The sequence below is a fragment of the Vidua chalybeata genome, chromosome 12 (assembly GCF_026979565.1).
Source record: "Vidua chalybeata isolate OUT-0048 chromosome 12, bVidCha1 merged haplotype, whole genome shotgun sequence".
Taxonomy (NCBI): Eukaryota; Metazoa; Chordata; class Aves; order Passeriformes; family Viduidae; genus Vidua; species Vidua chalybeata.
The window spans coordinates 17,592,176-17,617,468 of record NC_071541.1 but is presented as its reverse complement, the minus strand read 5'-3'; the positions used below and the strand labels follow the sequence as shown (position 1 = coordinate 17,617,468).

At 37.3% G+C, this 25,293-nt stretch overlaps 2 protein-coding genes across 3 annotated transcripts in view; one reads left to right on the top strand and one right to left on the bottom strand.

Annotated features, from left to right (window-relative positions):
• The window catches only part of CENPP (centromere protein P), a 114,089-nt gene that overhangs the window by 2,201 nt on the left and 86,595 nt on the right, over positions 1-25,293 (top strand). For both annotated transcript variants that reach the window (XM_053953357.1, XM_053953355.1), the window contains exons 3-6: positions 129-286; positions 639-727; positions 3,460-3,548; positions 8,532-8,628. In XM_053953357.1, the coding sequence (XP_053809332.1) occupies positions 129-286; positions 639-727; positions 3,460-3,548; positions 8,532-8,628 (433 nt within the window). The remainder of the gene's footprint in view (positions 1-128; positions 287-638; positions 728-3,459; positions 3,549-8,531; positions 8,629-25,293) is intronic.
• OGN (osteoglycin) lies at positions 10,770-23,247 on the bottom strand. The gene is made up of 7 exons (XM_053953354.1): positions 22,998-23,247; positions 22,130-22,382; positions 17,129-17,213; positions 15,002-15,160; positions 14,274-14,476; positions 13,609-13,704; positions 10,770-13,305 (listed from the first exon to the last, which is right to left on the bottom strand). The coding sequence occupies exons 2-7, from the start codon at positions 22,295-22,297 to the stop codon at positions 13,135-13,137; spliced, it is 882 nt and encodes a 293-aa protein (XP_053809329.1). The 5' UTR covers positions 22,298-22,382; positions 22,998-23,247; the 3' UTR covers positions 10,770-13,134.

Genomic DNA, 25,293 nt, shown 5'->3' with positions numbered 1-25,293 from the left:
TAGAAACTGATTTGGGTCTGAAAGCCATCAGATCCCATTACCAATGCCTTTTAGTTAATGATATTGCTGTATTGAGATGTTATGTCTGGGTATTTTGCTCTTTTGATTTTTTTTTTTTTCTATTCTAGAAACTCATTCCAAAGAGAAACTCAGGGAGAAACCAAGGGACATGAATCTCCATCTGACCTGAAAGCTCAGCTTGAAAGTCTAGAAGCAGATCTCTTATTTTTAACAGAATTTACTGGGTTTCATTTCACTAGCCATTCCCAGAAAACAGTGGAAAAAAGTAAGCAGTTTTGTGCCCTTTACTGAGCATACTGGTTGCAGTTCATCTGCAAACCTCTGTTCTAATTCACTGTTAGCAGAAAGACAATTACTTGAAATATAGTAAGATTTGGTTCATTGACAAAATCATTCCTATGTAAATATCATCCTTTCCTTCACAGGAAAGTGACAGAATACTATTGTGCTTTGCACAGGGGGAAAGTGGAGTTAGTTGTTGGTGTTTTTTAGTATCTTAAACTTCTTTACATGAAGAATGGTAACAGTTGGTACTTTAAATATGACTAAGGGAAGAAATGCAGTAGTTATTGAATAGAAGTGTAATGGATTATTTTGTTAACTTGATTTTATAACAGCTCAAAATGGGACAGTGCAGAAGCACAAATTATCAGGGAAGTGTCACTCCCTGCCTTTCCAACTGGAATTCCAGCTTCTTGAAATGCAGGTAAGGGTCTATGTATGGTTTTAAGAAAGCCCCACTACCAAGCAAAACTTCAAATGGACAAATGTCACTGCTTCCTTTTCCAGCTGAAACCTTCAACTGTTTAATCTAAGTTTCAGTGTGTTCTTTTGGCTCTTTAACATCTGGACCCAACTTAGGAATTCCGTGTGCATCCGAGCAAGATAGTTGCTAGTAGATAGGTCAGGTTTAGTGATCAGCCACAGAATGGTTACCATAGAATTCTTTATGTTGGAAAAAACCTTCAAGATCAAGTCCAACTGTTAACCCAGTACTGCCAGGTCTTTATCACCTTTCCTTCCCAAAAGGTGTTCCCTGCAGGATGCTCTTGCAGACTGACACTGAGGTAAAGCCCTGGGAGCACTTGGTGTCCTTCAGCTCTGCTGGGGCCTCACCCTGGCCCAGCACAGCTTTCATCCCACACAGCACATTCTAGAGTCACATATCTTATTCTGGAAATTAGAAGATGCCAAATGTTATCTCTCTGGAAGAAACTGAGGAAAAGCTAAAACACTACAAACTTCAGCAACTCTCTTTGTTGGTTTGGGTTTGGTTTTTTTTTCCCTTTGGTTATATTTGTGTGGGCTTGGTTAATGTGAGTAGTCATTGCAGCAATGCCACAAGTTACACCAATGATTGCTGATTTTCTGTGGGGGAGCTCTTTCCTAAGACTCTATTCTTAGCACAGAATTCAGGATGCTAAGCAAAGGAAAATAGTTTCTATCCCAATTTGAAATAGTATTTTTATAACACTGTTGTACTTTGTAATAGTATTTCTAACGTCATGAAAACTTGATTTTTCAGTTCAGCTTTAAAGTTGTTTGTTTTTTTTTTTTTTTAATTTAATGAGATGGGACTGAGAGTGAACAATAAAGATTCATTCATTCCTATTCTATTCTATCCTGTCATTTCTATTCTTTAGAAAAGCCGTATTATTAATTTGGGAATTGAATATTTAGATAGCCACACATGGATTTTATCCTTTGAAACTGCAGTAGTTTAGCTGAATAAGCAACCTCTGAAGTCCATTTGTGACTTAAAACTTGTGGTCTTCATGATTCCTCTTTATACTTGTTTATATAAAACTGCACTTAGAATGTTTCTCAGCTGCATCTCCTGCAGCATGATGACATCTTTTGGTGTCAGTGGGGCTCAGAGGCGTTACTGGGTGTTAAATTTATTGCCGGTGGTATTGGTGCTTAAAGCCATTGCACCACTGAGCGGCAGCACTTGGCTGCCTAATGTCTAAAATTTGGGCTACTTTGAATGCTGATAAGATAGGGAATCCCGGTGTATATAAACTTAACCCTCACTTCAGCTGTAAAAGTATACTTTTGAAGTGATTTTTGCATGATTTTTTTTTGTTTGCTAGAAGTACATTGTACTCAAAATAACCTGTCCTGACATTAGCATGGACAAGGTAGTGCAGTTATAACCAGATTCACCTGTCCTGAGGAGTAAATGCTGGTTTTGGGAAGTGCCCAGCAGGTAACAGGTCTGTTGGTATGCAGCAGAAGATCAGGAATAGTTTTTTCACACTGTTAACTGTAGTTATTTATTCTAGTAGTGAAGTCACAATAGAGTTAACTCAGCCTCCATAGTATTAAGTATTAGGAGAAGACATGAGCTTGAAAATCAGCCAAAACAAGTCTAAGCCTTTTGGGAAAGCAATCATTTAAAAGTAGTTTCTTTCTTGCTCAGAGCTTTCCTTTTAAATCTTTTTATTTGGCCCCACAATGGCATTTTAGCATGTTAGTAACCCCCCATTAGCAAACCAGTCCCTTCAGAAGGTGGCACATTAGCTTCTGACTGCTGGCAGCTTCTCCACAACTCCATCCCCCTATTGAACCTCATGCTTTAAACCTAAAATGACTTTTCCTGATGTTATTTAGTACATCCACTAACCTCTCTAGTGCCTTGCTTTGCTTTTCCCATCTTTAGTGATGGCAGTGTTAGCAGGACTTCTGTCCAAGCAGCACAGGGACTGCTGAGATCCCTGTAGTCCTCTCTTGACATTCCCATTTGCTTGTGGTGACTTGGTATAAGAAGTTTAAAGTGAGGCATTTCCTATGGTCTTCAAACCAGGATTTTAAGCTTTTTCATTCACTGGTATCTAATCCATTACTTTGGTGTGTTCAAGAATGCATAGAAAAGAGAATTAACTTCTTTTGTGTCTTCATTTCTACTCAAACTACATTTTCTCATTCTTTAACAGCTTATTAATTAATTTAGAATAATTTTATTATCCCACACATATTTCTGAGTAACAGCAATTGTAAAAAAGACAATATTTTGAGACAAAACTGTAGGGTTTAAAATTTAAAAACCAGCCCAAAACTAACAGATAAAACCTTTATAGGTGAGTTTTCTGGTATATGTGGCAGCTCAAGGTTGTGTTGGAATATGAGAAGAATCCTCAAGAAGTGAGATAGATGTGAAAAAAAGTAATGAACCTTCCTTTATATAGATGTATTTTTTTTCTATGCTGACAAACTCAGGTGTTATGCTAAAAGCCTTGTGTGGGTAATAGTGCTACTCTTGAAATTAAAGAAACTGTTTACGTACACAAGTTGTAGTTTTAAAAATGCTATTTTAAGGATTATAGTAGTTAGCATCATTTATATCTACTTTTTCTATATTTTTATATGCAAATACACACATTTTTCTCCTTGCCAGAGCAATTTCTAAAATATTTTGTTGTTACATCTCCAATCTAGAACAATGAGAAAGTGTCTGCTGTTGTTAGTGATCTCAGCATTGTAATGGAATCCACAGAAGATTCAAACGTGAGCAAGTTTCTGTCACGGTAAGATGGAATTATTTGCTCAAGGCAAGTTATTGTGTGGGATATGGGATACTAAATGCAGTACTGAGTTTTCATGTAAATTGCTGGCAGCCAGTGTCTTTATGTGATGTGTCCTTAGCCCAACCTAAACACTTCCCATCCCTTATCTTTATCCCGGAGAGAAGATGAAAAGCATGTGATTGTTAAGATCTGGAAGGACCATTACAAATTCATGTTAAACAGGGCCAGGTTTTGGATTATAGTGTGTTTTAGCTGTTTGAAGAGAAAAGTAACATGACAGCCTCAGCTATTACATCTTAATTAATATAATTGTTCCTCAGATGTTGTTCCTCACAATTGAGCTGCAGCGTGGGGAATGCCTGAAGTGCACATCCAGAGCCCCTCTCCAGTATTTGCCTGTTTCTGATTCTCAGCTCTCAATTCCATTTTTCTTATTGGCAACAGGATTTATTTCACTGATATCTTAAAAAACATAATTTAAAAACATGGAATAGTGTATTTGTACAATGACTTAAGAAAATTAACATACTAAAACTTTAATGTATGAATGAATGCTGTTTTTAATTATTTTCTGGAGTGTGCCAACTTCTTGTGGTAACATGACGAGTAAATGATCAAATTATTTATCTGCAGTATTCCACTGAATTCTGCTGGCAAGCTGTTCTGAGAACAAATACATTATCACTGAGTCATTGGTTTAATTCTTTTGTTTTCTATTATTTTTAGGTGGGGGAGGGAGGGAAAGGGCCAACAGATGGGTGAAGAGAGAGGTCTATTGAGTCACCTCAGGCTTCAGTAGTCTCTACTGAGAATTGATTATTTTACTTAAAGGCTTTGAGATTTCCATACAAATCTACTAAAGCTTGTGGTGAAACTGGGAAGAGCAGTTGACTACTCTCAAGAAGTGGGATTTAGAAAAGGAAATTGCCGTGCTTTATTCATGAGTATTTTATGACAGCAGAAGTGTATTGGAACTTAATAGTCACACTGGAAAGGAATGTGTTGAAGTGGTGGCAGACTTTATTTCATCCTGGCTGGAGCGCTGCTGTCTTGTCCTTGTGTCTTCTCCTTTTTCAGCTTGTGCCAGTATTCATAAATAAGCACAAGTTTTCATGAATGATAGAAGATGTCAACAAAGCAGGCAGTGCCTTCTCCTGAGCCTCCCTTTGCACGTGCCACCTGTTGGCCTTGTGTCTGTAGATACCCTTGCAGCCACGTGGCCAATAGGATCAATGTGGTCAGTCGGCTGAAAAATACTTTTGGGGGTGGGGAACAACGCAAACTTGTCCCCCATAACACCTTCAAATTTCACTTTTCCTGGGTGCCTTGTTCTGGCTGCAGTGTGTGCTGCCAGTGTGAGGCAGTGAGTCCATGGCTGATGCCTGCAGTGCCTGTTTGAGAGCACCCTCCCTGTTCCATTGAGTCTGTGATCTCCCTTCAGGGCCTGTTTTCCCAATCCCCTTGTTGGGCTACTCCTCATTTCTTTTTCCAAGTTGTAATCCCCTCATGTCCAGTTTCAGACTTTTCCCAACTAGCCCTTTGTTCTTTAGTCTGCTCCTAAAATTCCTACCTCTTCCCTTCTTTTCCCTCCATTTCTGACCAGCTGAATCTGGTCTCCTGCTGTTTTGTTCATTTTCAGCTTCCTTACCAGTTTGTTTTCTTCTTTTGCTTCCTTGGCCTGGTCTTGCCTAATCCATTGTCTAGTTCTGTTCTGTTTTGTCTCCTGGCTGGGATATTTTGCCCTCCCCAGTTTTCTAATATTTTTTTTTGCTTTGTTTTTTTTTCATAGTATGTGTCAGAAAATTGTCTTTACGAGCAGCAGAGTTAAAAACCTGGCATTCAGTTTCTGCTTTGGAAGAAAATAGGGGAATGCTGGAACGCTTGAGCAATATCTTTTTAAATAAAGCAAAATTCAGCAGTCTGCAGGTACTGCTGCAATTTATAAATGAAAAATCTCTATATAAGAATTGTACATTTTTTAAAAGTGGGTCTATTTTAATATAATTTCTTAATTATGTTGTGGCAATAACAGATGTATGCAAATGGAATCACAATATTTAGTTGTCTTTTTTGGATTTCACTTGTGTCCCCTTTGGACCACTTACTACTTATGTTATACTTTACTAGTGTTGAGAGCCACAACATCTAAAAAACTCTTGTCAGTCCTTTTTCCTTTTTTTGACTTGACACCCCATTAATTGTTGGAGGAGTTCACCTTTGTCTGGGTTACTTAGGCAAATAGAGATTTTAAGCAGTATGAAAATTGCTCTTACTTTCTACTAACTAGTTAGAATCTGTAAGTCAGAGTGCAGGATTTAGGAAATATGCATTTTATTAAATGCTGCATGGGCAAAGTCTATTGCAAATGAAGGGAAGTAGGAATTCTATCCCCAGCTTTGAGTCGTGCTTTGGTTTTCTATGCTAATGTAGGAAGTCTTGCATTCTGCAGTGAGTTAAAAAATATTTTCTCCCTTAAAATACATAAAGGAACATATTAAAGGAGGCATGGGTACTTTTACAACAGTTACACTGCTTACCTACTTCTGTGTTTTGTTGATATTTTGTGAAAGTGAAAGAATATTTGGATGAAGAGCTCATGATTTTGACCTGACAGAGTTACTCTCTGCCTGAATATCCTTTTAGCTGGTTTTGGATGACTTCTCTGTAACATGGATGTTGGCATTGGAGACAGGTGTTTTCTGATCCAAGTGGATTTTTGTAATGCTAAATTCTTTCAAAATAAAAGACTTGAATTTTGCCATCCACTCTCTTACTACCTTGTTATTTTATTCCATGTTTCCTTGGCATGTTGTGTAGTTGACTTCAGCAGGAGGAATTATGTTAATTTGGGCTAATTAGGAATGAGTGTTTATGGGTAGATTTGATGCTGTGAGAGTTCAGTGAACTGGTGCTCTTATGCAGTCTCTTACTTTTTTGCCAATATGGATTTACATACAGCTGGTTTTGCCAACAGATTCTCCCTTTCTAAACACTGAGTTGTTTTCTATCTTGAATTTAGCCAGTGCTATGTGAGAAAAGTACATGCTCAGATATATTGGTTGACTAATTACTACATTTGAAACTGGTTCTTTGAACTTCTACACAAAACTTTTTCTTTCTGTTGATGATCTAGCCTTGAAACTTTTAATCTGCTGCATCACCTAAAAATTATTTTGAGGCAAAAAAGAAATAAACTAAAAGCCAAGGTCACAATGTTTGTGATAGTATTTTAAATAGCATAAACGTGGATTTTATAAAAATAGCCAAGTTCTTCAAAAAGAATTTCAAGTGTGTAGTTTTGTAACAAAGCTTTGTGTTGTCCTGTTCCACAAGTGGAGATTGAAAAAGCCCAGTGCAGTTTGTGTGGAATCTGTTCTCCAGGCATGGATGTGGGCAGTTGTTACCAAGGGTCCACAGTTCCTATAGAATGTGTAGGCTTTGACATGTAGAATTCAGAGTTGTGGTTAAAAACAGCTCCCAGACCTGGGCTGATGAACTATTGTAAATCAATGTCTGTGTCCTTCCAGGGACTCACTTTTCCTGTACTGCCAGTGTTTTTGTCATCTTGGCCTGACTTTGTTGGCAGCTGTGACTACTGTGGTAACTTCCTTTAATGATGCTTTTCTTTCCAGGCTGGGATAAAATTTGTTTGGCTTTTCTTTCACATTTTCAATATCTGAATGACCTTAATGTATTTTTTTTTCAGTTTCTTTGTGTAACTAGATTGCTGTTCCTCTGTATTAAATAGAGCAGGATTGAAAGCACAGTTCTCCCTGGGAAGGCTGAACTGACTTGGTAATCCACTGTTGCAGCTATTCTGTGAATGCCTCAAGTCTGCTCTCAGCTGTTCTGAAAATCCAAAAAGAATAGCTTATCTCAGAAAGGATGTTAAAAGTCAAATTTACATTAAAATTTAAATACTGTAACTTTTTGAAATATTTTCAAGTATCAGTCAGGTATCTTCCTCAGTCAGGTTTTGTAAACTTGTAAAATCCTATATTAGTAACCAAAATAAATATTTGTACTTCCAAAACAGTGCTTGCCAGGTGTGTTTTGATGATGGATAACTGTCTGTGGCTTCCTATCAACAATGACATGAAGCTTTTCACCCTTATGTTTAAATAATCATGTTACTTCAGGTATTCTGACATGTGGTTTTTGTGGAGTTTTGCATCCTTTGCATTCTGGCTGCATTTGTTTAGTGAAAACTGCACACCCTTTATGAGCTTTTTTTCCTCTTTTCCCCAACAGCCCTGCATGTATGGTTTTTGCTGCCTGACAGTTTGTCACCTTATATCATCTCTTTTCCTTTCTCCATCCCGATTCTTACTAGAAATTCAAAAAATAAACATTTATATCTATCTTTCCCTCCCACTCTCTCCCCAGCATAAGAAGGAAGGTGGACCTGTTAGAGCAGGTCCAGAGGAGAGTGAGGAAGATGTTCAGAGGGCTGGAGCCCCTCTGCTCTGAAATCAAGATCACATCAAGATTTAACTGTCTGACAAAAGTCTTGGTTTAGATGCCCTGTGTCATCAGGCCTCCTTTCCTAGTGAAGCTGCAAGGTTAATCTTGAAAAGCTGAATGTCATGTGGGCAGGGGCAGGTAGTTGGTGAGGACAAAGATTTTGGGAATATTTGAAGGCTAGTGATGCAATTTGGGAAATCTTACCATTTAGGTTTTACCATGCAACATCTTAGAATTTATTTAGAAAAGAAGTTGAACAAGAATAAAAGACTTGGCAGGTGACTACATCGTTCCCACATTTTACACATAAGATTAACACTAGAAACACTGGTTTTGGAATGTGTTTTTCAACCTCTTTTTCAATCATTACAGCTTTTTTCAGCTTTGCAATTCTTATTTTGGGTGATTTCTACTTCATATTCAAACAATGCTAATGAATTTTTTTAAGCTTGAATTTTAGGTGATCAAATTGATACATCTGATTATGAGTGGTTAAATAATTTATTTTTTATTTTATAGCACTGAAGAATGTGGAGATATTCTAACATTTTTCAGAAGCCTTTCAACTTATGCTGAGTGGTATGAACATCGTAGACACACTTTCCTGCATTTCAAGGTAGTGTCTATCAAGTCTTTTTTTATTAGTACAATATTTATTGTTTAAGAAGTTTAGTAAGATAGAGCATTAGAAGTGAAACTGGCTGCCTTTAGCAGAATATAGGATCTTAGCTTTTTATGTGGCGGTGAAGAGAATATGAGCTAAAAATCTGTGCTGTGTTCAAGGGGCAATTGAGCAGCAATTGCTGTGCTCCTCGTGGGTGAAAGAAAATAAGACTGCCTTTCTGTGAAGAAGTAAGACAGTTTGCTTTGGTATTATATTTTATTTTGATTAAAAAAAAGGAAAAAGAAGAAATTAAAGGAAAATAACACTTGTAGTCTTTGGCATATAAATGTTGATTTTGAAGGATTAGAACTGTTTCTCTTGAAGATGTGTCAGGGTGTGTTTGGATGACAGCACTTTCAGTTCTAGAGTGTTTTACTTGTGTGGGAAATAAACTGTTACTCCCTCCTAACTGGAACATAGTATTTGAACTTAGTTTTAAATTACCAGTGTTTGGCTTGTTTGTTTTGGCTTTGTGCTGGTTTTAAGATCAACAACTAATCCTTGGAGTAAAAATACTACAGTGTTACAGACACAAAACATTTTACATGATGCTTTATGTTAGAGAATAGCTGCTTAATTGTTTGTGGTTTCTTGGCTGAGTTTTATGTACCTCAAGAATTTACTGTCATTAAACTCAACACCATCTTTACTTTTCAGCTTGTAGTATCAAGTGGGAACTGCAATATTTCCTATTTTTTCAGTCTTTTAGGCCTTTCAGCACTCTGCTGAATTAATCAATTTCTATTATCCAATCAACCAGAACAAGAAAGGTGTTGTATTTTCTGATAGCACTAAAAAAAAAAATCCAGTCCTCAGGTGAGCAATGAACTGGCATTGCCTAATCCTGCTGTCTTTTGTCTAAGGGCTTTTCTCTAATCCCTCCATAGAAAAGGTAGAGCACCAAGAGCTTTAGCACTCTGCAATTGTTTTTTCCAGCCTCCTTTGATGTCTTCTGATCCTTAGATCACCAGTGACTGTGGTTTCTGGGACAGTGATTTGGTGATCTGTTTTAAATATTTCTCATTTTAAAATATAATGAAAAAAATAGGAAAGTTTTGGAGACAATTTTCAAATTGTTGTTATATAAGCAATTTTTAAAAGTATTTGTTCAGATGGTGAGTATAAACAATGAAATTATCAACTAATTGTTAAAAAATGTGTGAAGATAATTCATTGAAGACATTAGAAGTTTGTCAATATGGAAGATGTTCTTTCTAAAGGTATTTTTATTTCCATGGTCAAAGACAAAGATAAAGTTGAAAGACAAACCAGTTTGGGAGAATTTTTACCAAATATGACTGACTGTGTAAAGAGTATTTTAGACCTTATTTTTGTTAGCATTGCTAATCATTTAATCTTGAAACAGAAAACTTTCTCAGGTAAGAGAATTAATAAAAGGGTTCAAAGATCAAATCTGACAATTCAAATAACTAGATTGCCAAGGGGAACGTATATTTGTAATTTAATGTTTTAGTAATTTGTGGGAAAGCAATTAGACATATGTTGTTAATATACGCATAAAACCAACTCAGAAGTCTATCCTGTTAATATTCACACTTACACAACATTAAAATGAGTCTGTAATCTTTGTATTTATTTTTTTTCCCCTACCTGCTCTCTAGACTCCCCTGTTTCGGAGAGAAAACTGTTGGGGGGAGTCTTGGATTTATAGCTTTTCTATTAATCTGTTTTGGTTTTTTTTTTAAAGAAAATTGCCAAGGCTTCTATGTAGAAATAAAATAGTTTCTGATACTTTCCTCAGAGTGTAGTGTAAAAACACCAAAGGTAGTTTATTTTTTCTTTCCTCTTTTGGTACTTGAGAAGAAAGGGATAATGTAGAAGTGGATGAGTACTTCAAGTAATATTGAATGTTTTGAGATTAATGGCAATTCAAGGTCGATTCAAAATAGGTTTTGAAGGAGCATGTGGAGTGTTCACTTAGTATTCTGTATTCTATATTTGTTACAATAAATATGTCTGTAAAATGGATTTACATCTACAAATAACCTTCTAACCTTAGTCTGCTGCGAGGCTGAGCAACTGAAACATGTTGGCATGGCTGGAAGAGCTGGTTGTTGAAGCTGATACCGATAAACAAGAACAAAAATTCAAGTTTTATTGGAAATACAGAACAGAAATGAGTGATAGGAAAAAAAATAAAATGGTTTACATTCAGCTTGATACTAGTACTGGTCACAGAAATAGGAGGTGGAAATCCTCCCTACTGAAGCCTTTCTCACTTCATGTTTTGATTAACTTGCTGTGAATGGGGAAAGTAAAGTAAAACACATCAGAGAACTTGGTGCCTTCATGAGACATTCAGAAGGTACAACTTGTCCACTTTGGTTTGCTCACAAAGTGTTAAGAGCATTAATTAGTGTTACTGATGATAATTAGTATGTTTCAAAAATATATACAACATCTTAATGTAGAATTAATCATGTGTTGGTAGGGTTTAGAATGTTTACATGTGTGTATATATTACAAAAAATATGCATTTATTTGTGTATACACATCTTTGGTGATATTTACTGGTACTTATTTATTTTTGGTGATTTACTGAAAAGAGTTTTAGTAGCAATGATTTGTGATGAGAATAAGATCAGAGGCTGCTGCTTATGTAACATTATTACACTTACAGCTGTGTTTTTCCATCTTAGGCATTTATCACAAGAGACGCGAGAGAGTTGATGGGTTTAATTTTTTCCAAATAGAAATTTGGCTTGACATTGGAAAGTATTTTTACATGCTTTGAAGTTGTTTTTTATATTTTTCTAAAAACCTGGGAACATCAAAGTTTTATTATTTATGTAGAAAAATGAAAACAAGTATTGCTGCCGGACATGGTTTAGTTCTCAATTAAGACAATGGAATTTCCTTCTTGTTACACTAAATAACTTAAAATGGAAAATATTGGGGGTTGCTGTTTTTCTTGGGAACGGGTTCAGGGCAAAAATATGTGTTCAAAATTAAGTGGGCATCAATTCCCCATAGCACAAGCAGTAACAAATCACGGCTTAGCTAAATAAGATAAATAAAACTAATACAAAATATCTTGTAAAATCAATGTTTTAGATGTAGTGATACATCATCATGCATTTGATCCTTAACTATTTCTACTAATAAGGAATCTATACTAGCTTCAAAATTAGTACAAAGTGGATGTGGCAATAGTAACTAGCACACCTTTGCCATTCATTTGTCTGGAAGCTTTACATCTGTGGGAGGTATTGGAGGAGAGAAACTGGATGTCAGAAATCTACAGTTGTGGAATTAAAAACATTGTGCCCCTTATCAGTGATGGCCAGTTTTAGATGAACTGAGTGTTGAGGCCTGCACGTGTCAATTTGTGTTTTTAATATGCTGCAGAGGTTCAAGTAGTTGAGTGAAATGCTTGAAGTTACCTCTGATTTCAGATAAATGACGGAATCAACTTTTCTTTGTAACTTCAAAGTCTGATCTGATTTTTCCCTAATGATCAGAAGTATTGTTGTAGAAGGGTAATTCTTTCTTTGGTCTGACATCTAGATGAAATCATACTTATTTACAGGTAAACACATGAATTCAGCTTTGCTTTTAACTATATTGCCACATTTCCTGTCAGGAGAAGCTGTGGAACCAAGGCTTGGTCTACATCATTAGTTAATAACAAAGGTATTTGAGTCTGTTATGCTGTATGTAGACTGTTTTAAAATAGGAAGCTGGGAATGCAAAAACAGCTCTTGTGAGAACAACTCAGCAAAACAGATATATTTCACTTAAAAATACATTGTGAAAAAATAAAACATGTTATTTTCAAAGCAGAATAGCAGAAGGAAATCTAAAACATCTTTGCAAAGTTTCAGTTGCTATGTTGCTCGGTGTACTAAACCTAAATCGGAGTTATTTTCATTTACCCCAAATCAAGTTTTTAAGGAAATGTTAATGAATTTAAGCTTTGAGAAGTTCCGTTTCTAAACATAACCTTCTCTCATCTGTATTTTCATCCAATACACTTTTGAAGGTTAACTGCAAAGATTTCACTCCAGATTAAAAGAGTGGGATTAGAATTCAGAAGTATTTTTCCTCTTTGGTTTGCTCAAAGAAAATCTTGCATTTATTTGAAAGTAAAATGTGGTGTTTGTTCTGAGTGCTGGTAAAGAATGAGAACAAGCAGTTTTGTGTGATTTTATCTAAAGAGGACGTGGTGAAATAAAAATTGAGATAATGTGTGTGCATATATATATTTTTTACACTTTCATTAACAGAAAAGATTCTGAAAGCATGAGGCACACCATAACTACTAAAGTGACTGGTTTGAAATGGCTATTTCAGAGGAGAACGGTGCAACATAGCAGAAGGTCTTGGTACGCAGGGAAAAGAGCATTAGTAAGGGAGAGGATATGAGCTTGTAAACAGAGGAAGAAGTGATCCTTGTTAGCATGCCTGGGGCTGGCGTGTGGGGTGGCACGAGCAGTGCTAGTAGTACGTTCCCACGGGCAGCATCCTCAGGCAGGAGAAGGCGTTGACGTGCTTGGCCAGGACGATGGGGTTGCCCTCCATCCTTATCTCGTCCATCCGCGTGCGGATGTAGCGCGTGTTGTTGGACTTGCAGAACGTGTCATCCGTGATGGTGGTGATGTTGTTGTACTGCAAACCAAAACATGTTCATAAATAAATCCACACGTGCATTGTTCATAAAAGATTAGAGCTTCTTTTTGCCATTTCCTATCCCTGATGTACAGAAACAATAATAAATCCTTGCATGGGAATTAGCAGCTTCTGAACTTCTGGATGGTTATAGCCATACACATTGATATGGTAAATTGTTTTATCCAGAGGTGCAGTGGAAAACTGTAGTGGGAACTGTTTTAAAATAGAGCAAGTTTGATTGAAGTGTGTAACTTCTGGGGTGTTTCCTAAGAGAATGTTAAGGAAATCCTTTGGGAATACCTGAAGGTGAAGAATGCGCAGACTCTCCGGTAAGTTCAGGGGGACAGATTCCAGTGCGTTGTGTCCTAAGTAGAGGTAGGCCAAATTTGTGAGCTTCTGTTAAACAGAAAGAGAGGTTACTGATGCTGGGATTACTTGAGGTTAAGGAACTCATGCCTGTTACAAGACATCAGTAGTTTTTTCTGATCACATAGCCTGTAAACTGATGTAACAAAAGCCATTCTTTTGCTGTGAATGTTGAATTCTATTATATCAAGAAATTCACAGAACAGACCTTCTATGTTTGGGAAATTTCAGTGTCAGCATGTTGGTTATAAAAATTGAGACCACTATAAATTACTGTATGTATATTGTTTATTAGTATTTCTGTAGTCCTCAGAACTCTGAGCCATCAATTTTTGAATATTTTTTCTTTACATGTTAAAAAAGAAAGCAAGCAGGTGAGAGATTTCATAGAAAGCTTTTTTATACATGGAGGACATGAGGGAGTGAGTGCACAAATGACTGATATTCCACAGTGCCTTAAAAGCAAAGCAAAAGCTGCTTTATCACAGTTTGTTTCTTAGAGTACAAAAAATACAGAAAAAGAATTTGGTGGCAGACTAAATAGTCTGGTTACTAATTTTGGTTACTTTGATTACCTAGATTATTGGGTTTTTCCTTACCTTGAAAGCATTTGCTTTGATTCCTCTGCTCTTGATTCTATTTTGGTTTGCATTAAATGTTGTTAGTTTGGGAGGTAGAACAGGAAGTTTTACAAGTCGATTTTCAGCAAGAGAAAGTTCTTCCAACAGCAGAAGCTTTGAAAAGGCTCCATCTTCTATTTCTTCTATCCTATTTCCACTAAAATCAATTCTTCTTAAGGTAGCTTTACACAAAAGAAATTAAAATCTAAGTATTAACTTTATAACTACATGGCATGTGAAATGTGTATGGCTGTATATGCTAGATGTTATACTGTTGGCTGCAGCATCTAAATTGTGATCTACAAATGCAAATACTATTAAAATTGATATCTGGATTTTTTCCTGGTCTTAATTGAAAAAATAAAAAAGGGAAATACTCAAATACTCTGGATCCTTGTTTTTGTCTTAAAGTAATACTCTGGATCCTTCTTTTGGTCTTAGAGATAACATGATTTCAGATATTCAAAGAATTTGTCATGCTGTGGAGTGAGATAGCTGGCAGACCTGTCCCTAGAGCATTTGAAGGAAAAATACTGCCTGGTCATTAAAGACTGTCTGGGATGCAGAGTTGAATTTTATTTTTAGCAATCTGCTCTTTGCCTGATTGTTTGGGAGTATTAAGATGTTTACGGAGTCCAAAATGCATGTCCATTGTGCCTTTCCATTTTGTATTCTAAAACAGAGATGGAAATTGGGGTGTCACTTACTAATGTCAGCAAAGTCTGAGGCTGCAATCCTTTTGATCTTGTTGAAGCGAGCGTAGAGGTAAGCGGTTTCCTTGGGCAGGGGGGGCACGGCCTCGATGTCGATCTCCTCGCAGTACACGGAGCCGCTCAGGCACACACACAGCAGACACGTGGGCAGGTCTGCCAGCAAGGGCAGAGCACACAGTTACAGCATACTCCACTCACTTAAGCTTGGTTACTCAAAATAGGGTTTTCTCCAGTGTCTTTTAAGATTTCCCATTGCTAGGTTTTTAAAAAGTTCTGTTTGCACCAAGTTCTGAGAAGATTTATGTTCTCAACTGTTTGGGGTTTTTTGTTCTGTTTATTGTGTGTGATTTCCCTGAGTATAATCTCTGTTCTTACCTGAGCATGTGAAATGCTATTAATCAACCTGAATTCAGTTTAGATCTGTAGCTGGCGAAGAGTATGGTGAGTGTGACAACTGCAAGTTTGTGACCATGTTAAATATCACATCTGGAACCAAACCCACAAGGAGAAACACCTGGCAGTGCATGCATTTTTGGTACTGTTAAGTGCATTGGAGAATTTCAGGCAGGCCACACAATATCCTGTCTTATTCCTAGCTACTATTTTGTCTAAACCTTTTGATTAAAACTCCAGCAATTATGTTTATATTTCATATATGGTTTAGGTTGGAAGGGACATTAAAGATTATCTCATTCCAACCCCCTTGCCACAGACAGGGACACCTTCCACTAGACCAGGTTGCTCAGAGCCCTATGCACAATATCTCTATTGGTTTTATACTGAGATTTTTGCAGCTGTTTTATGTAGAGAGAAACTTTTTGTAATGTAGTTTGAGACCTTTCTGGCTTGTCCTAGTTCTTATGGAGAATCAGTAATTTCTGCTTTGCTCTAATATTTTCTGCCAGCAATATTCAAATATATATCATGAATGTGGCTTTGAATCCTGTTTCATCACCACTCCTGTGTCTTGTGCTGTGTTTTCTATATTTTCAAAGTTTTGGTTGGCTTCCACCCTGCAATGCAGACAGCAGGGTCATTCCATGGGGTAGTTGTCACTACACAGCAAAACAGGAGCCTCTACAACCAGTGAGGAGTTAGAAAAGCAGCTGGTCAATACTGCATGTAACAGTAATTCTTTTTCATACAGCAGCACTGCAGAGAATAGAATGAAGATTTTGAGTTTTAGCTTTGTGAACATCATCGTTTTTACACTGCAGAGTTCTGTCCTATTTGGTGGTTTGGGTTTTTTTTTTTTTACTTAGTGGCTTGTTTTCATATGTTTGTGTAGGAAATGGAAAATGTCAAACAACGTTGTCACTGTTAAAAAGGCAATAGTTTTTATGCTTTTCTGTCCAGAAGCTCTGATGTTCTTGGAGACTTGCTCAGCTTCTGATGGGGGCTTGTTGACAGGTGCTGTTTGGCAATAATTAACCTTGAATTAGCACTTTGGTAGACACTGACAGTCCACTGGTCTTGCTGAATCGTCAGTTATTTTTGGAAGTTTATATCACAGACACACAAAATAACTGTCTCTTTTTCTCACTGCTCTGTTTGGCAGAAAAACTTTGTCCTTTTCATGTGCAGAGAGCACTGGGGCTTGTTAGGAGAAACCTGGACAATGTACCCAGAGTCTGTAGGAAGCTTTGGAAAGTGAAGAATGTTCGTGATGTATTTTAAACACTGACCTCACTGATCATCAGATGTAAACTTTGAGAATAGCCAATTGTTCAAATAAATCTGTTTAAATAATTTAAGCACATAGTATTTCATCATCACTTGGTTAAACTGTGGAACTTACTGGGGGATGTATTTTGTTTTTCTTCGTTGTGTTGTCTAACTTATTTAACTTGGGTACATCTCAATGGCAAATATGACTGGACAAGTCTGTGGAGATGCTTACAAAGCTGTGCTTTGTGTATTCAGAGTTTCCCTGAGGATCCTTTAAATTTTTCAGCCTGCTCCATCAGAAGTTGCAAGGTTTTCCACAGGAGATATGAAAGATATTCATAAACGAAAAGATTAATTCTGTAGCCTTTTTATCCTTTGCACTTTAGATTTGTATGTTAAAATACAGTCTTTTGGATAGCTTAGACATGACAATATTCATATCAGTTAACTTACTTGTGTCCTTTGTTGGTGGGACATCGAGTTGGCTGTCATCTCTTTGCAGCATTAGGGAAGTGTCAAGAGAAACATTTGTTCCATCCTTTGTGGGAGAACAATTGTTGTTTTAAAATACAAACCTCAGACAAAAAGCCACAGAGCATTACATGCATTTGAAATAACATCTTTTAAAGTGAGCTTCCTACAATATACCTACCGATGACACTTAATTTTTAAAATGCTTTTATAGGTTGGCTGACTGATGTATTGTTACTTTTACATGTGAACTATTCACTTTAAAAGGCAAGAAGGGAAGGTGCTGCCAGTGCTTCTTAGAAAACTGAAGTTCTTCAGGAAAGGAGAGTAGACACAAAATAGAAATAGAAAATACAGTGTATATGGTGGGAAGGAATATCTAACTGGTGGTGTGGCAGGCACATTCTTTTCTCTCTCAGAATTTTTTCATAGAGGAGCACAGAGGAAAGAAAGAGAAAACAATTTCTATTTCTGCTCCTTGTTTTTCCCATGTGGAATGTGTTTGGAGAATTGTTTACCTGGGGTGATTGCTTGATGGGATTCTGGTGAGGATTGTTTGAGCCTGGTAGCCAATCCAATCCACCTGTGTCTGGACTCTCAGAGAGGTTCACGAGTTGTGAGAGTTAGATATGGTAGTTAGAAAAAGTAAGTATGTAGTTTTAGTATCTCCTTTAAATAGTATATCAATGTATTATAGTATAGTTATAATAAAGAAATCATTCAGCCTTCTGAACTGGAGTCAGACATCAGCATTTCTTTCCACCAGGTTCACCTGCATTTACAATAGGTGGGTATTTACAAACAGTTTTGATGATCAGGATTTTGCATATAATGCAAAACTAAATAGGATTCTTGTGAGTATAAGTTGTATTTTGTTGCTGTACCCAAATAATCTCAGTAAAATGACTGAGATGTCCTTGCATTTAAAGTTATTCATAATTCCTCCTGGAGATAGTCATTGCATCTTTTCAATTGCAGGACAACTTACTTTATAAACACATTCCTTGCAGATATTAGCTGAAATTGAGTAATTTGTTTCCATGATCTGTGTGTTAGTCTGTTTTAAGGTGTGGGCTGCTCACAGAAAGGACCTCTTCACACAGAATCACCAGGTTGGAAGAGACCTTCAAGATCGAGTCCAGCCCTAACACTTCAACTATACCATGCCACATCCAATCTTTTTTAAACACATCCAGGGATGGTGACTCCACCACCTCCCCAGGCAGACCATTCCAGAACTTTATCACCCATTCTGTAAAAAACCTTTTGCTAACATCCAACCTAAATTTCTCTTGGTGCAGCCTAAGGCTGTCTCCTCTGGTTCTGTCAGTGCTGCCTGGAGAAAGAGCCCAACCCCAGCTGAGCACAGCCACCTTTCAGGAAGTTGTAGAGTGATAAGGTCACCTCTGAGTCTCCTTTTCTCCAGACTGAGCACCCCCAGCTCCCTCAGCTGCTCCTCACAGGGTTTGTGTTCCCAGCCCCTCTCCAGCCTCGCTGTCTCCTCTGGAGGTGCTCGAGTGTGTCAATGTCCTTCCCAAACTGAGGCCCAGAGCTGGGCACAGCACTCCAGGTGTGCCCTCACCAGTGCCCAGTACAGGGGCAGAATGAGCTCCCTGCTCCTGCTGGCCTCACCATTCCTGATCCAGGCCAGGAGCCATTGGCTTTCTTGGCCACCAGGGCACACACTGCTGGCTCATGTTCAGCTGGCTGTCAGCCAGTGCCCCCAGGTCCCTTTCTGCCTGGGCACTGCCCAGCCACACCGTCCCCAACCTGTAACACTGCAGGGGTTATTGTGGCCTCTTGTGATGCAAGGAACAGCAGGCAGGTTTTCATTGGAAGGAGTGCTCTGTGGAAGAGCTGCTTGCACACTGAGAGTGCTGACAAATTAACCCTTTTTAGTTTTCTTAATCCCCCCCACTCTCCCCTCCTTCAGGCACAGAGGTGGTTCATCTGCAAGTGCAGTGTGCAGGTAAGAGCTTTCAAGCTCCTTCTGATACTGTGTTTTTTTTGGTATTTAGTTGCTTGTGTATACTTGACTGTGGGAATTTTTTTATTCTGCAAAACAAACCCCTCAGGCTTGACATAAAGCCTGAGAAACAAATATCTTGGCCAGCCTCTGTCATTTTGACCCCATTTTAGCCTGTGAATCATCTGTCCCTTGGCTCTCCACTGTGTCTGCCTCTCCAGGCTCTGGCTCTGGTTTGGGCTAGCTTGGTTTGTCCTAGTGAAGTTTTTGGGTTGTCACTTAAGAAGTTAAAGGTTCTCAGTAGGATTCTGGCAGCAGTTTGGCCAGAATGCTGGGTAGAGGGCAGCTGGGGGTGTCAGCTTAGCAGCTACACTCCAGCAAACAGCAAATCTCCCAGAAGCTTTCTGCAGAAGTTAGCTCACAAAGATAGATTGATTAGGCACATGAGGACGTGGACCTTGAAGTATCTGTGCCAGTAGAGACTTCTGAGTACGTGGACTGCTCATGGAACAAGTGGAGTTGTATGGCTGCAGCTGGTTTGGCTCCTGAGGGACATTTAATAACATTTGCTGGCACAGCTTATCTGTCCCAGGTGAAGGTTTCTAGCACAGTCTCCTACTTGAACCATCAAAGTAGTCTTTGGTGGGCCTTCTTAGCAGAATAAAATGTACTGCTAATATCTGCCAGTGGGAAATGTCATTAAAATTATACCTGGTAATTTGCAGAATACCATTAAATTCCTAAAATTAAAAAATATTTGCTGATCAGCCATAAAAATTCCTCACTATGGGGTATCAGTGCAGAAGATTGTTTGGATTATAACCACAAGTTCATTACTTGCATATGTAAGGAATGCACTGAAGGAATATTGGCCTACTCACGTACTTAAATTCCACCTGCCTCTTCCACTTTACTGCACAGACACATTAACACTTTACATCTAAATACTCTAACCATCTTCAAATTTCTGCAAAATAATTTATTCATCTTATAATACAAAGGTCTGGTAGTTTATATTCAATTATATGAGTTAATCCAGATGTGAGACAGCATCTAATTGAGTGGTTCTGTTCTCTTGTGGAAATTAAGATTTTGTGTTTTAAATTGCAAAAATTTTATTCAAGACTGGTGTGGCTGTGGTTTCAAATAATCACAGTAATAAATTTCTTCTGATGTTTTTAGTAAAAGTCTAATGGTGTGTTCACCAGTAAGGACTTACATTTGTATGCAAGACAGATTTCTGACTGGGCATGCTTGAGGAAACATTTGGCATGCATTTCAGTTCCAGTTAACACTTGGAATATTTGGGGAGTAAAATTGGTGCAATAACTGAATAGGAGATCTGTTTGTGCACCCCATGATGTAAACTGGGAACACTGGCACTTGTGTCAATGTAGTTGTTGCACATAAGGAACTCATTAATTATTTTGCAATGAAAACATGTCAATAGAGACCTGATCTGATGGAAATAATGACTGACTACATTCCTAGAATTATCCTAAGCAGAAGTGTTTGCCTTTGGAAGACCTCCAGCTTATAGCAATGCCAGGAGGACTTTGATTTGTCTATGGCACATCTGTTGGAACCATTTCCATGTAGGTATATTCCTTGTTCCTTTACTGAAGCAGCAGCAATCTTCTGCAAGCAACTTATTGATCAGTGTCATCTGATGCTGTGCCTGGCTGGTTAAAATTAACAGGTTTCGTATTTTTTAAAGACTTGCTTCAGAGTGGATTGTCACCAGTTAGTTAGGAGTCATTTATATAGTCCCGTTTTCATGGGTTTACGAAAATGTGTTACTTCATCACTGTGGCAGGTGTCAGATTTAAAAATACCTAAGACATTTATTGCTATAAATATGTAGTTGATAGTTTTAATCAACAGTGGAGAGCTGTAATTTAAGTAGATTTGAGAAATAGAAAAAAGGTATACAAAAGGGATTTTTCTGTATTTGGGCTGCAATTTTTTGCTTACTATCTTTTGCTGTTTTATTTTTCTTGCTTATCAGGCTAAGTTATTGTCACAAGTACAGTTAATATTAATGAAAACCTCCTTGAGCTTTTCATACTGGGCTGTTACCACTTGGATTGGATCTGTGGTATTTTCCTTGGCAACTACTCTTGGGACAATTGCTGCTGTTTTTTCTTCCTGAGCAGTGTTGTATCTCCTTCTCTACTGGTGTGTACTGGTTGGGTCTGAATGGGGATGTGACGTTTGTAACTGTCCCTGGCAGCTGAGGTTGTGGCACTTCACTTAATTCTCCCACGGCTTTGTGTCTTCTGCTGTTGTATTGAAATTCAGAGGCTGGAATGTGAAGCACCCAACAAAAACATTCTGTTTGGAGCTGCTGGTGAGTGCCCTGAGATGTAGGGGATATTCTCTTTATTAAGCCCCTCAAAGTGTTAATGCATAAGTGACTCCTCCAGCACTGGACATTCTGTAGAAGTTCAGGACTGCTGAACTGTTGAGCTGTAAAAAACCCAATCCACCCACCTCTGAAAAACTGAGGCAAGAAACTTGATTGTTTGGCAGGTCAAAAGAGGAACTGTGGTTTATACTGGCAGATTATGTTCAATAAAAAGGGGGGGTTCCAATTATTACTTTGATAGTTTAAAAAAAAAATCACCGTCCCTTGTTCTTAAGCAAACTCACTGAGTTAATACAACATAGTTAAAACTGTTGAGCTAATAATTAATATATCCAGTTCTTGAAACTCTTATGATTGCAGGCACGTAAGAACAGCAGAGTTAAAATGATGCTTTAGCCTTATTTGTGCACGCCTGCCTTCTGTGGCTTACTCAGACTGTAGCAAGGGTAATTTTTTTTTTTTTTTTTTTTTTTTTTTTTTTTTTTTTTGTGGTTTTAGTTTGAGTGGCTTTCTCTATGTCTGAACTTGTTGTATGTTTCCCTGTTATTTTAGGACTTGTCCATAAAACTCGCATGCATGCACATAACACCTTTTTCATATAATGCTTGTTTTAGTTAAAAATATTAAAAGGAAAATATAAATAAAATACCTTTCTTATATCCTTGGATTGCATTTCATAATCTTGTTGGGTGAGGCTTCCCATGGCAACATCTGTATCATACTCATAAAACTGGAGTGATTCTTGCTGTAGAGGTGGTGCTGGATTAACCAAAGGTACAAACACAAACAAAAAAAAAGTAGCCTGCAAAGTCTCCATTCTTGCCCAGAACGATGTATGTGGTTTTCAGTGAGCTGGTGAAGATCTGCTCGTGCCTGGACTCTGAAGAACACTTTCTTTGGGACTGGAAATGAAAATGCAATCCATCAACACAATATTTAAAGCCTAGAGTGCTTGTTGGCAGTGATTTCTAACACATAAGGAACATGGAACAACTTTTAACTCTTGGTATCCTTTAATTAGACTCTAACTTTATAAAATCTATTCTTAACATGAGAAGAAACTGGGAAATAATAAACATTTTATAACAAATAAGGAAAATATTCTCTTAATTTCATTTGTTTGTTTCCCAGTTTGTTATTTTTGTTAAAAGCAAGACGATTTTGTTACTATTAAATATTTGACATATATATAGATTAACTAATTAAAATAGGTGAGGTTCAAATGCATTTTGCTTTATTGTCAAAATAAGGGTTTTCAAACCTAAATGCTCTATAACAAAAGCCTCCCATTGTCTTTTACTTTACAAGAGAAGATAACTTAATACCCTTAGAATATTATACAGGTTGGGCACTTTACAGGCAGGAAAGGGGAAGAGGCTGCAACATGATCTTTGAAACATTACAAATATGCATGCACTATTTTAAAAAATAAATCTTTGCACAGCATTTTTCTCCTCTTTATTGTAGTTTTATTTAAGCTCTAAGTTAATCTACTTTTAGGAAAAAAGTCCACCTACCTTTTTAGCAGATTCCAAGCTCTTCACTGAAAAACCAGATATCCTTATCTATAATTACTCTTTTGTCGGTGTACTTTAGGTTCAAGTTATGCATTACATCCAGATTGTTGAACTGAATACTCTCTCAAAGTTTGACAGTCTGAAAAGTGCTTTCCATGGGGTAAAAATGCTTTGCCAGCATTCTGTCCCAGAGTGAGAGGTAATATCCTGGAGCAGGGGGTTGTACTCTGCATAACATTTGCAAATGCTAAGCCTGTCTAGCTCATCCTACTTTTGGTGTTCCTTGTTAAAATGGCAGCTTTCTGCTTTGTGGTGATTTGCTCTTTATGTCTGCTAAGGCTTTTTCTGTAAATTAAATATTAATTGTGCAAACTGGAGGTCTCTAATAAGGCATGTGTTTTCCATTTTGTGCAATGCTTCAGCCTAGAGACAAAGCAGCTGCTTTCTGAGACAGAGGTAGAGCCAAAACACACGTCTGTTGTATTAGTCACATTTTGTGAATAGTAAAATGTTTTATTACAAGTTGTGTATGTTTAGGGAAATTTTACCTATCTATGAAATGGAAACTTATCAGTCTGAGGAGTTCTGGAAAAACATTTTTTGGAATTTCTTGTGTTTGTGTTGAGATTTTTAGACAATCAGTGTCTAAATCCTTCATTAATTGACTTATTAGACAGTTTATTGAAAAATGGGTTTCACAGAAAATACTTTCTTTGAATAAAGTTCTGTTTCAGTTTTACAGATAACTCAGTGAACACTGTCCAGGTGTAGAATTTCCATCTGAACTATGAGCAGCAGTCTTTTGGATTTGTAATGCATTTCTTCCTCCCCCATCCTTTTCCTCATTATGAATTTTTGGCAGTCAGCACAAATGGGAGACAGACAGACCAACTTTGAAAGTTTATAGAGTAACTTTCTCAAGTCTTTAAAAAGTATGTAGCAATAAAATATAGTGGGAATATATCCAGATTTACATTTCTGTCATTTCTCTTTTATTGTTATACCTTTTTTCTTTTCTTTTTTCTAGAGTAATACTGATGATAAACGGTGGACCTTTTGGTTAAGTTTTCTTTTAAATGCTGCCTTGTTTAGCAGCCAAATGTCTGTAGGAAATCTGCAGAGTGGCTACAGCTAGCTGCTGTCTAAAATATTTTTGGGTTTATAATACCACCAGTTTCTGAACTCATTTGGATTTTATAAAAATGTTTGTAGCTTAGTTCGTATGCAAATTCAACAATGTGATAATTTGGACTTGAAGCTTGCTCTAGGATAATGCTGTGATGATAAATTGGAGATGTGAGGGAAGAGGCTCAGTAATAATGGAAATTGGGCCATTGGAATGAATCCCATTGGATGCTACTCTGCTGGAACAATGACACCAGGAGTTTGGAATTGGTTAAGCTGCAGTGTCAGTACCATCTTAGCATCTCTCCTGCCTTTGTGCATGTCTGGGAAGTAATGACACAGCTCTGCTTTGTACTTACCCTTTCCAGCTGCCACCCATCTGCCAAACATCCATGTTAGGATTTCCTCTGTCTCTGAGGCATCCAAATGTTTCCAGTGCTTGAATGTAATCAAAGGATAACTATTCTAAGGGAAAAAAAAAAAAAAAACAAACCAAACCTAGTAAGTATTTGAATGCTTACTATGAAAAACATAGTAAGTATTTTATATCTTGCTTTGAAAGCAAGATATAAAATATTAAATATATTTATTATAGTGTTATGATAATTTATTTTGTAAGTACTGAAATCCTAAATTTCACAGTTACATAGACTGTCTTAGGAATAGCTTTATCTTTTCCTTACATATGACAGCTTTTTAAAATGGGGGAAAGCTACTAGATAAATGAGGCCTTGAAAATGTAGGAAGTCTTCATTCAAGGAAACACTTTGTTTTGATCTGCAAGAGAAGAGAGTCTGGATTTTTAGACAACTTCAGGAACAGCTTCTGCACAAAACATGAAAAGTCTGTGTTCATCAGGGTCACAAGATTTTGGTTCTGTGCTTATCACAAAAAGGTTGTTGTGTGTGTACTCACCGCAATAGAGGCACCTCTCAGAAGCTCATGAATACTTCCTTACAAATACATTCAAAGAGGGAGATGTTAAGTAGTTTATTTGGCATGATGCCATCAAGGAGTAGCTCACAGTGCCAAATAAAGTAGTAACATTATCCCATAGTTTGTCAGCATTGTCATGAAAGAAGAAAATATGTCAGCAAATAATGTCAGATAGAACCAGTTTTTATCTGAACATGTACCAGATGCTCAGATTAGCACAAGGATGGAGTTGGTA

Bases quoted from the DNA above. Each gene is read 5' to 3' on its own strand.
- OGN (XM_053953354.1), bottom strand. From the start codon at position 22,297: ATGGAGACTTTGCAGGCTACTTTTTTTTTGTTTGTGTTTGTACCTTTG. The intron at 17,214-22,129 runs GTATTTTATTTA...TCTCCCACAAAG, and splicing joins AATCCAAGGATATAAGAAAG to GATGGAACAAATGTTTCTCT. The intron at 13,705-14,273 runs GTAAGGAAAAAC...TCTGTTTAACAG, and splicing joins TCAAAGCAAATGCTTTCAAG to AAGCTCACAAATTTGGCCTA.